This window comes from Temnothorax longispinosus, unplaced genomic scaffold, assembly GCF_030848805.1.
Source record: "Temnothorax longispinosus isolate EJ_2023e unplaced genomic scaffold, Tlon_JGU_v1 HiC_scaffold_335, whole genome shotgun sequence".
NCBI lineage: Eukaryota > Metazoa > Arthropoda > Insecta > Hymenoptera > Formicidae > Temnothorax > Temnothorax longispinosus.
This window is the reverse complement of record NW_027270160.1, coordinates 1-12,136: the sequence shown is the minus strand read 5'-3', so window position 1 is coordinate 12,136 and position 12,136 is coordinate 1. Positions and strand designations below refer to the sequence as shown.

At 38.0% G+C, this 12,136-nt stretch overlaps 2 protein-coding genes across 3 annotated transcripts; both read left to right on the top strand.

Annotated features, from left to right (window-relative positions):
- Nucleotides 1-25: 25 nt before the first annotated feature.
- Nucleotides 26-10,591, top strand: LOC139824357 (uncharacterized). 2 transcript variants are annotated; one of them, XM_071796884.1, is made up of 3 exons: nt 26-1,564; nt 3,343-3,618; nt 4,094-10,591. In XM_071796884.1, the coding sequence occupies exon 3, from the start codon at nt 7,931-7,933 to the stop codon at nt 8,759-8,761; it is 831 nt and encodes a 276-aa protein (XP_071652985.1). In that variant the 5' UTR covers nt 26-1,564; nt 3,343-3,618; nt 4,094-7,930; the 3' UTR covers nt 8,762-10,591. The 2 variants fall into 2 exon arrangements, with proteins under 2 accessions (XP_071652985.1, XP_071652987.1); XM_071796886.1 differs by having other exon boundaries at nt 3,343-3,632.
- Nucleotides 9,154-9,675, top strand: LOC139824356 (ATP-dependent DNA helicase pif1-like). The gene has a single exon (XM_071796883.1). It carries the CDS (start codon nt 9,154-9,156, stop codon nt 9,673-9,675), a length of 522 nt encoding a protein of 173 aa, XP_071652984.1.
- Nucleotides 10,592-12,136: the final 1,545 nt, after the last annotated feature.

The following is a 12,136-nucleotide window of genomic DNA, read 5'->3' as shown; positions in this document are numbered from 1 at the left end:
CTATTACTTGTTAAATAAAGAAACATATACGTCCGTTAAATAAAAAAAAACATATTCAATTTCTGTATATCTTTTTTTTACTCGTCAAACATCATGTTCACCAAGATTATGTATTAAAACATGACTGATAAATTCCAGAGGAATTCCTCTTGCATTTTTAATTTAAATAAGAGAGAGAAATAAGAAAACTGATAATATTGTGATAAAAAAATGGGAGGTCCAAAAAAGAGATGCTGTAGAAGAAATGGTGGAAGAAATGTTACAAAAAGAAGTCCACATAGAAATTAAAGCAAGTTCTGAACAAGAAGAGGAACAAATATGATTACAGAGAAACTGAAAGGAAACTAAAACTGTCTATAACAGGTACATCTTTAAAGTGTTCAAAATTCTTGTAATGATAAATCTTCTTGATAGTTATAACACTGCATGAAATATCATAAGGAACAGAAAAAAACAGTTATGGTTAAAAAAAAGATCTTAAAGGAGAAAAATATTGACAGTGACCTAACTTGGAAGGTAAGACAGATACAAAGGAAAATATATAATAATTGAAAGAAAGTTTACATGAAAAAAGAAGGGGTTTAAAAGAACTAAATTTTTGAAGCACATTTGCAGAGTTCTGCTGGCCCATAAATAAGCGAAAAGGAGTTAATGCGGCTATTCCTACGGGCTATATGTCGGCGATGCCTCTATAATACTCTATATTATTATTAGGTAGATATAATGTTTCTTTTTATTCAATAATACTATTATATAATAAAATAGGCGGCAGTGTGGTCTAGTGGTAGAGCGCCAGACTCGTTATCTGAGGAACCAGGTTTGAGTCCATTAGAGCCATGTAACATGGAAAGTTTTTTCCGAAAAACGCGCCCTCCGTGCAAGATAGGCTCTTGTGCAGAGCAAACTGGGCTCCGTCTTTCGGAAAGAGACGTTAAGCCGTTGGTCCAAAGGGTTAAGTGAGAGGAAAAAGGGTAATATAAAAATAAAATTTTGTTTATTGACTCCCCTCAGGGTTGCAAGGCGTTTTGTAGGGACGTTCCCAACCCTTTACTCAATACTACCCTTCTTTTTTCACTTAACTCTTTAGATCAACGGTTTAACGTTTCTTTCCAAAAGACGGAGCCCACCCAGGTGACAAACACAAGTCATTTTGACGATGGTCCTTTACTGACCATTTCTGACGTCACTAACTGACGGCATAATGACGTTAAAATGACGGTCTAATGTCACAGACAACTGACATCATTTTCTGACGTCTTATTGACGGCAAAAATAGGTCCATTGTACGACATACCGGTTTCTAGAAATGTTTTTTATGAAATTAAAATGTTAAAATGTCTACTTGATAAACGTTTATAAAAAAATGTTCTTTTTCTTTATCTAAGAAAAATAAAACTTTTTTAACTGTTTCGTTACATGCCATATATGCGTATAGCCGCTCTCAAGGCGGTCGGCGGTCACCCATCCTAGTACAGTACCGCATCCGAGTCGCTTGACTTCGATGATCCAGTGGACAGTGACGATCTTCTCACCCTGATGCTTCTTTATTAACTGTCTATAACAGGTACATCTTTAAAGTGTTCAAAAATCTTGTAATGATAAATCTTCTTGATAGTTATAACACTGCATGAAATATCATAAAACTATAATCACACGCAACTATAAAGACCTCCGCACAATGAAAAATATAAGGAACAAAAAACAAATATTAGCGATTAGGGCTAAAGAGTCAAGAATAAAGTTGAATACACGATAAAAAATACAGGCAACAAAAACAGGGAATAACACAGGCAATAGATTTTTAACCTATCGGAAGCCGTGCATTAATGCTACATCAGCTTTATTCCTATAATTTCTTATTTCTAATCGCTATAATATCTGTTCCTTGTTCCTTATATTTTTCATTATGGGGCCTTAAAAATCGTTTAATAAGCGACATTATCGCACATACATGCGTGCCACAGCTACGTCACTGATAACTGTGATTGAAGGAAAGAGGCAAAGAGTGGGGTCACCAACAAACAAAAAAAGATTGAAAAGAATTAAAACGGGATTGCCAGGAATTCAATTAAGAACTTTCCGAATTCCATTCTGTCCAAAAAGGGATTGAAATAGTTTCAATATCATGGAATTCCTTATTTTGGAAAGAATTTGTCTTTTTTGAATCCCATCCAATTCCGACACAAAAATATTATACCACTGAATGCCAGGGTTAGGGATTGGAAAGTTTCATATGAATTCCATTGAATACCATTGATTCCGTTAACGAAATGAATACCATTGAACGCCAAACTAGGAATTAAAAATTTCCGTATTGAATTCCATTGAATTCCGTCTATTCTGACAATAAAATGAATACCATTGAATGCCAGGATAGGGATTGAAAAGTGTCCGTGTTGAACTCTGTGGCGGTACGCGCCAACAATAGTACACGCCCGCGCGGTATCTGCATTACCGGCAATTCGCGTCGACGCCGCTAGGCGTCGCATCGCCGGGGCATCTTCTCGAGTTCAAAGTTTCGTCTCGACCGCTATGTAAAGGGACCCCCTACGGTGCTTAACAGATCTTACAAATCTCATTTTTGGGCTAATTGCCCGTCGGCAGTAGTGCGTGTAATGCCCTTATAGGCATACACAAAAGCTCACCGACGAACAACGGCGCTTTATCGCCCAACGGAGGCGCGAGACGTTTCCTAAACCATCTAATGCCATGCAATTCCATAGGATTGGATGGGATTGGAGCATCTCATTTCGAATCCCATCTAATTTCATCTAATTTCGCCAAAAAAGAGATTCAAAGGTATTAAAAAATTTTAATATCTTTTAATTCTTTTGCGTTTGCTGTACAGATTTCCGTTCACGTTCAACAAGATAACGCTACAGCAGTCTGTTTTGTGCCGGTTTGAATGGAGATAATGCATTTCGCGTGCTTTGATCGCGTCGGTAATTCGATTGTCAGTGGCTGTTTGACAAGAGGCTTACGACAAAATCTGTTCTTTTCAATAAAAACGAGCGTTGCGCACTTCCGAAATATACATATGTATAACATATTTTCGGATCGCACTCTATTTACATTCGCTTTAATATGCAGCTTGATTCGTTGATAGATTTGTCGACATGGTGACCGCGGTGCCATCCACTTATCGGCACAGAAATCCCAGGTGTTATCATTCAAATTAAATAGGGAAATACCTATTATGCGAAAGGCAATTTCCTGCTGCTGTACTAGTTTTTAGTCTCCGCTTTTTTATTCTTTTCCTCGTTTTGCTTCTCGCAAGTGAGAAGTGTGAGAACGAGAGTCTACCACGATTCCACATGTACATCTAAGGCGTGTGTTTTTCAGCAGCCGTGTGGCGTTATCGCTGAAGCCAGTATCTGTCTCGCAGTGTCGTAGGATCAATGAAAATAGCTGATAGTGACTTGAACCGAGTCCGTTCTTGTTCGGATTGTACTTTGTTCCCGCGGGACGGTGCATCCTCCAACTGCAGGTGGTGTCAATGCGACGTGTCGAAAACCAAATAAAGTTTTCCTGCCCGCGGAGCGCTTTCCACAATGACAGCACCATGTCGTCACAGATCGATGGTGAATTTAGTATTGACAAAGTGACCGCTACCAAATGGTAATTTGTGCAAGGTAATCCTAAATATAAGTCAGTTAATCTTTTAATTTAGCGGATTGTTGCCGACCGATTGCGTCAATTTAAAATATTAGGGTGCATTCAGGAATTATGTCCATCAGGCTCACCTAAGTAATTCTAATGCTATAATATACATGACGTAAACTACAGCTTAGAGTTACCCAGGTTGAATTTTTGAACGCAGGCCTGATGTTTCTCGAGCTTGTCTTTTATTTTACCTTCAAAGTTTTCGCAAATTGTAAAAAAAAAAAATCAAATAAGAATTATGTTTACAAACTGATCTTTCTTTTGTTATTTGCAAAAAAGTAGATTAAAAGACAAAAAATTAAACTGGACAATTATATTCTAATTGGAAGTGAGAGAATTTCGTAGCGACTTGATGAATTTATTTAAAGACCCTCTGTAGCTTTCTCGGCGAGCGTAAAATGTATCTGATATAAAGAAGGTGAATTTTCAGCGTAGCGCATGGATATTGTGACATTGATGCAACAGCAGCATCAAACGCTCGACGGTAATCACCAGGGTCAGAAGGAGCAGGACCACATGAATAATGGTGCGTACTGTTGCGGCGTCTGCCGAGGGTCATGCGGTCGACAGGTTTCGCGGCGAGGCTGGATGTTCGGCGAAGGAAATGGCGGTCGTAGCTTCAGACAATGATAGCGTTGGAGATTCCTCTACGCAGTGCAGTGACGTTATAGACGACGATAATGAAGAAGAGGAGACGGATGTCGAAGAAAGCAGCGCCGGCGGCTGGATCATGAATCCGCCGGTATCGACCATCGTCCAGCAGCATCAAGCATTCGATACCACGAATGGTTACATCGCCCTTCCGAATCCCGATTCGTCGAATTTCAGTGACGTCCGCGTGAAGGATTCAAGGAATGTGCATCTGGGTAGTGAGGTCAACTACAATGGTTCGGTTACCATTCATGTAAAATATGTCGTTTACACATCTAGTCCGACTCAAGATACGAGTAAGTCTGATACCAGCGTCTCCGACAATACCTCGAATTTGTCGATGAATAAGGATAACGGAGATATAAACAGATGCATTTTTCAGCAAAATATTAAATTAAATAAAGGTAATAATCGTGCAACGCACCCGTTGCTTTTAGTTTATACTTCATTCTTTATACGTAAGTATACATAGATATGTTTAAGCATAAAATCGCCGGATAACTAAAAAGTACAGATCCTTTATAAGTTTCTGGATCTTAGGGTAACAACAATTTTTATATAAGAATTAATAAATCGGGACCCGCTAAATTGCATTATAGTGTAAATATGCTAAATATGTTATAAATTGAATATAGATATAATGTAAATATTTTTTATTGATATCATTATACTCGGGAAAAAATATTTATATCTGACGGTATATGAACATATATAAATGAGATATGAACATATATGAACATATATAAATGAGATATGAACAGATATAAGTTTCACATGCCTATATATAGAGCATATATAATCATATAATCATATATGGTTATCTATCGCCATATATGATCAGATTGTACATTATACATGACACAAGATCTGATCATATAAGTTCATATATGGTCAGACATATTATTATGAGTAGTCAGATATGACACTATAATAATCGTATCTAGCCTCACAATGGTCGTATATAAAGAATGTTTGGCCATGTATTATCAGATATAAATGATATAATTATATGTGGCCATACATAACTGGATACGGCACTGTATATGATCATATATGACAAGATGCGATGCTGTATATGATTGTATATGTTCAATACGGCCGGAAATGATATGAAACTGATCAGATCTGTCTATATATGACCAGATTGGAATATAATGATATAAAATGTCCGGGAAAAATATTCATATCTGACAGTATATGAACATGTATAAATGAGATATGAATAGATATAAGTTTTATATACGTATATATAGAGCATATATAATCATATATGGTTATCTATCGCCATATATGATCAGATCGTACATTATACATGACACAAGATCTGATCATATAAGTTCATATATGGTCAGACATATTATTAATCTTTTTTAATTGACATATTAATTTTTATTGAATATTTTCGTAAACAGTGAAATTTTACCTGTAATAATTCGTGAAAAAAGCTATTATATAATATATATTATAGTTCTTATAAATAAATATATTAATCGTATTATTTTGCAAACATATCATAATTTAAACTGAAAATCATATAATTATACATACAGGTTCTACAAGACGGCTTCATACCGACCTTTAAAGTTCAGGGGCAGATATATCACTTGGTAGGAAGTCTGCTGCCAGTACCTGAACAGGAAGCTCGATTTCTACAAATTTATTTTATGGGCGAGGATGAAAGGAAAGTGCGCTTAAGATGTAGCAACTTTTCAGATGTCAAACAGGGATTAGTCAAAGAACTGCAGAGAATGCTACATGACGTCAACAGCTACATAAAGGATCTGAAGACCACTTTAGATAAGGTATCTCCAACTTGCCAAAAGTTTGAAGTTGTCATCCATGCAGATAGAAAACCCGCTGACGCTCATAGAGGTCGCTTCAACGCACCAATAGCAAATGAGATAGCTCTGGTGATCGTTGGTCAGCAATTCGACCAGCGAGACATCGTGCTGTAGAGCCACGATAACAAACTACGGCGCATCAGCGAGATCTACCGGTCGTACGACGCCTTGCAGTACCCGCTCCTGTTTTGCCGTGGCGAGGATAGATACTCGATTGCCATTCCACAGCGCGACCCTCAGACCAAGTTGCCACTTAAGAATTTAGTTTCCGCAGCGAGCTTCTACTCATATCGAATTATGATCAGGGAAAGGAAAGTCAACCACTTGGTGTACTTCCGTTCTCTTTTTAGTCAATTTCTGGTTGACATGTACGTCAAAATAAAGACAGAAAGGTTGAACTACATTAGGAACAATCAGACGCAGCTGAGGGCAGACAGCTACATTCACCTGAGGGACGCCGTGGGAAGGCAGGATGCTGACGTTGCTCAGCTGGGTCAAATGGTGGTGCTTCCGTCATCTTTCACTGGAGGACCTTGCTACATGCATGAGCGCTATCATGGCCGTCCTGATCTGTTCATCACTTTTACCTGTAACCCAAATCCACTTCCACAGGATATAACAGATGCACTATTGCCTGGGCAAAAATCTCACGATCGTCACGACATTATAGCTAGGGTATTTCATCTTAAGGTGAAGAAAATGATGGCACTCTCAAATAAGGGTAGTCTGTTTGGAAAAGTGTAGTGCTTTATGTACTCTGTGGCAAAAGCGAGGTCTGCCTCACATCTACATATTGCTGTGGCTAGAGCAGCGCATCTTCTCTGACATGATCGACAAAGTCTGTGCGGAAATACCTGATCCTTTAAAAGACTCTCTTCTCTACAATATCGTTAAGGCCAACATAATTCATGGTCCATGCGGGGGCTTAAACCACAATTCGCCTTGCATGAAAGAAGGCAGCTGCAGCAAAAGGTATCCTTGAATACTTCTCAATGACACTCAGACAAGAGATAATGGATACCCGCAGTATCGGAGGAGGTCTCCAGTTGATAGTGGCTTTGCACCGTCGAAATAAATGGAATAGAGCTGAACAATCGCTGGGTGGTGCCGTACAACCCTGTACTGTTACGTATTTTCAATGCTCATGTCAATGTGGAATTATGCAATTCTGTTAAGTCCATTAAGTATATTTGCAAATACGTGAACAAGGGAAGTGACCAGGCGGTTTTTGCTCTGGAGAGTGAGAAGGATGAGGTGAAGTTGTACGAGGGTGGGCGATACATCAGCAGCTCAGAGACGATTTGGAGAATCTTAGCGTTCCCTATTCATGAGAGGTACCCCACTGTCTTTTATCTCGCTGTTCACCTTGAAAATGGTCAGCGTGTGTATTTCAACTCTAAGAACTTGGCTGAGAGGCTCAATAACCCACCTCAGACAACACTCTTGGCTTTTTTTGAGCTTTGCAAAATTGACGATTTTGCAAAAATTCTCTTGTACTCTGAGGTTCCTTCATATTTTGTGTGGAAAAATAACAAGTTTGTGAGAATTAAGCGGGGAAAGGATGTTGATGGCTGGCCAGGAATAAAGAAGGACCACGCGCTGGGAAGAGTGTACACCATTCATCCAAACAACACCGAGTGTTATTATCTTCGTTTGCTGCTACATGAGATTCGAGGTCCAACGTCTTTTTTAGATTTAAAAACTGCGAATGGTGTCCTCTGTCTCACATTCCAGTCTACATGCAAGGCATTAGGTTTGCTGGAAGATGACAAGCAATGGGACAATACCTTGGAGCTGCATTATGTGATTCCCCTTTAAAGCTGAGAGAGCTTTTTACAGTGATGTTGGCATTCTGCCAACTTTCAGAACCTCTGAGTCTTTGGGAAAAGTACAAAGACAGCTTCTCAGAGAATATTACGTGGCAGTTGGAGAGAGAGTTGCAAGGCAGTGCGCAACAGGTGATGGATGAGGTGTACAATAGATGTCTGGTGTTGATTGAGAACGCAGTGGTGGCTTTGGGAGGACAGGAGTTGCAACAGTATGGCCTGCCTCAGTCAAAAAGGTCTGGAGGAGTATTGGGAAACCGAGACTATTTGAGGGAGACCAACTACGACGTAAATGCCTTGGCAGAAGTGGTGTCGAATAACGAGGGTTTATTGACTGATGAGCAGCTCGCTGTCTATCGGCAGGTTCTTAGTAGCGTTGAGTCAGGTGCTGGTCAGGTATTTTTCCTGGATGCTCCTGGTGGTACTGGGAAGACCTTCCTCATCAACTTACTTCTGGCGAGGGTAAGGAGTGATCGTGGAATTGCATTGGCTGTCGCATCATCAGGTATCGCTGCTACGTTGTTGGAGGGAGGCAGGACCGCTCACGCTGCTTTTAAGCTGCCTCTGAATCTCATTCATGCAAAAACACCCCTGTGTAATATTTCAAAACAAAGTAACATGGCTCAAGTACTACGGGATTGTAAACTCATTGTTTGGGATGAAAGCACCATGGCACATAAGGGGGGTTTTAAGGCACTGAGCACAACCCTCAAAGATATAAGGGGCAACGGTGGAGTGATGGGGGGAGTGACCGTGCTGCTGGCTGGAGATTTTAGATAGACTTTGCCAGTAGTGCCAAGGGGAACTCGAGCTGACGAGGTTAAGGGGTGTGTCAAGAAATCACATCTATGGTCCCTTATCAGTAAAATCTCTATCAGAAAGAACATGAGGGTATACTTGAGAGGTGATGTTTTCGCAGGGCAATTTTCCAAACTTCTACTAAAAATAGGGGATGGAGAGTATCCCGAGTCTGCGGTAAAGGTGATTATTCCTGCAGATCTAGGTTTAGTAGTAACAACCCTAGAAAGCCTTATTATTAAGATATACCCTGTATCGCCGATATCAAAGAGAAATCTATGGACTGGTTGTGTGAGCGTGCCATTCTGACCCCTAAGAACGATAAAGCTGGTGTCATTAATGACATTCTACTTAACTCATTCGAGGGGGGAGAAATGAAGTGCAGATCTGTGGACTCGGTGGTACAAACGGATGACGCGGTCAACCTTCCCGTAAAGTTCCTTAACACCATGAACCCTCCTGGGTTACCGGCTCATAAGCTTTTCCTTAAAGTGGGGACACCAGTGATGTTGTTGAGAAATCTGAATCCGCCAAAACTTTGCAATGGCACAAGGCTGCGAGTAAAGGCCCTACACAGAAATGTCATCCAGGCCACAGTATTCACCGGTTGTGCTCGGGGAGAAACGGTGTTTATACCACGCATACCACTCATATCATCAGAGTATCTTCTTAAGTTCAAGAGGCTGCAGTTCCCTCTCAAAGTCTGTTTTGCTATGACTATCAACAAGTCCCAGGGGCAGTCGCTGAAAGTAGCAGGAATTGATTTAAGTGAGGACTGTTTTTCACATGGGCAGTTCTATGTGGCCTGCTCGAGGGTGAGCTCACCAAGCAGCCTGGTGATACTAGCACCTGAGGGGAGAACCACCAATGTGGTATACAAAGAGGTCCTTAAATAGAAAAAAAGGTCGTAGATATTTTTTGCGAAAATTTTTTAAAAGAAATTATGTTTGTCTAAGACGGTAAAAAATATAATGTTTGCAAGAGAGCCAATAACATGTCTGTGAAAGACATCATGTCTGTTAGAGACACCAAATCTGGAGGACAACATGTGTGTAAGAGAGATTAAGTTATTTTTCTTTAAAGTGGAATAGGCCTACTAGGGAAACCACTATAAAAAAACGCATTTACAATAGTACCTCAAGGGTGATGCGGAAATCTATTGGTGTTAAGTGTAAAAATAGAAAACCACTTATTTGCATGTCTTATTACATATGTCCACAAGGGCGAAGCACTTTATTACATATGTTCTCCGGGGCGAAGCTCGGGTAACCAGCTAGTATATAAATATATATTAAGTGCAGAAGATATAAAAGGCATTGTACTGGTCGAACTTTATAATAAAATTGATTTGCTGTTAAATAAATATTAAAATTGAAAATCACTATAGAAATATATACCATGCATAATACAGGATATATATGTATATAAGAAATGTTAAGTGATCCATTTTAAATCAATCACACACATTCACTAATGTGTCGAAACAACAGATTACTCAGTTCAGTGGTTTGTGTAAAGAAATAAAGATGCCAATGTGATAATTACTTTCTATATTATTACTGTATATACTTTATTTTATAATATGCCGAATTTATCAGTCACGTAATACATTTAATAGATAATTTTGGAGAACATGTTTTTATATCAAAAAATGTAACATTTAATTGTTGTACATTTAACGAGCCTATTACTTGTTAAATGAACAAATATATACGTCCGTTAAATAAAAAAAAACATATTTAATTATTGTATATCTTTCTTTTACTCGTTAAACATCACTTTGTACAACTCACATTGGCGCGGATTTATATGCAATAGGAAATTTAAAAAATTAAGGAATTTCTCTTACATTTTTAATTTAAATAAGAGCGAAATAAGAAAACTAATAATATTGTGATAAAAAAACTGTAGAAAAAGCGGTGGAAGAAATGTTACAAAAAGAAGTCCACATAGAAATTAAAGCAAGTTTTGAACAAGATGAGGAACAAATATGATTACAGAGAAACTGAAAGGTAAGGAACAGAAAAGGACAGTTATGGTTAAAAAAAAGATCTTAAAGGAGAAGAATATTGACAGTGACCTGACTTGAAAGGTAAAGACAGATACAAAGGGAAATATATAATAATTGAAAGAAAGTTTGGATAGAAAGGAGAGGGGGTTTAAAAAAACTAAATTTTTGAAGCAGGCAGAGTTCTGCTGGCCCATAAATAAGCGAAAAGGAGGCTGTTAATGCGGCTGTTCCTACGGGCTATATGTCGGCGAAGCCTCAATATTATTATTAGGTAAATATAATATTTTCTTTTTATTCAATAATACTATTATTTAATAAAATACTATATAAAATATTATATAAAATACTATATAAAATACTATATCAAAGTAAAACATCTATTGACATGTCGGCATGTTAAATTTAATTAAATTTATATAATCTCATTGTATCCAAAAAGAATATATAGTATATTTTTATGGTTCATTCCAATAGATTTTTTCAAAATATGGAAAATTGTTTTAAAACATTGTCTTTCTAAATTTAATTTTAAGATATATATTTATACATATAATTAAATATATAAGTCCGTGTCTATATATAGAAAGATCTCTACGAAACTCTTAGCTGCAAATTTTTTTTATAATGCACTGCCTCTTAATTGGAGGCAAATAATCGTGACACAATTAGTGCAAAACACTAATCTTTCATCTTTAATTGCAAAAAATTATATAATAGGAGTAATATAGATGTTTTGTGTATGCTCTTGGTGTTAGAAATCTCCGACTATAGAAATGAAGATACAAGTCTATTCGATTCCACTAAAAGACTAAAGGCCTCCGCACAATAAAAAATATAAGGAACATATATTAGCGATTAGGACTAAAGCATCAAGAATAAAGTTAAATGCACGATGAAAAATACAGGCAACAGAAACAAGGAATAACACAGGCAATAGATTTTTAACCTATCGGAAGCCGTGCATTAATGCTACACCAGCTTTATTTATTTAATTTCTTATTTTTAATCGCTAATACCTATCTGTTCCTTGTTCCTTATATTTTTCATTGTGCGGGGGCCTTAAAAATCGTCTAAAGCGACGTTATCGCAAATATCGCACATACATGCGTGCCACAGCTGTGTCATTGATAATTGATTGAAGGAAAGAGGTAAAAAGTGGGTCACAGATTTCCGTTCACGTTCAACAAGATAACGCTACAGCGGTCTGTTCTGTGCCGGTTTGAACGGAGATAATACTGTCATTTCGTGTGCGTTGATTGCATCGGTAATTCGGTAATTCGATTGTCAGTGACTGTTTGACAAGCGGCTTGCGATCGCAAAATCTGTTCTTTTCGATAAAAACGAGC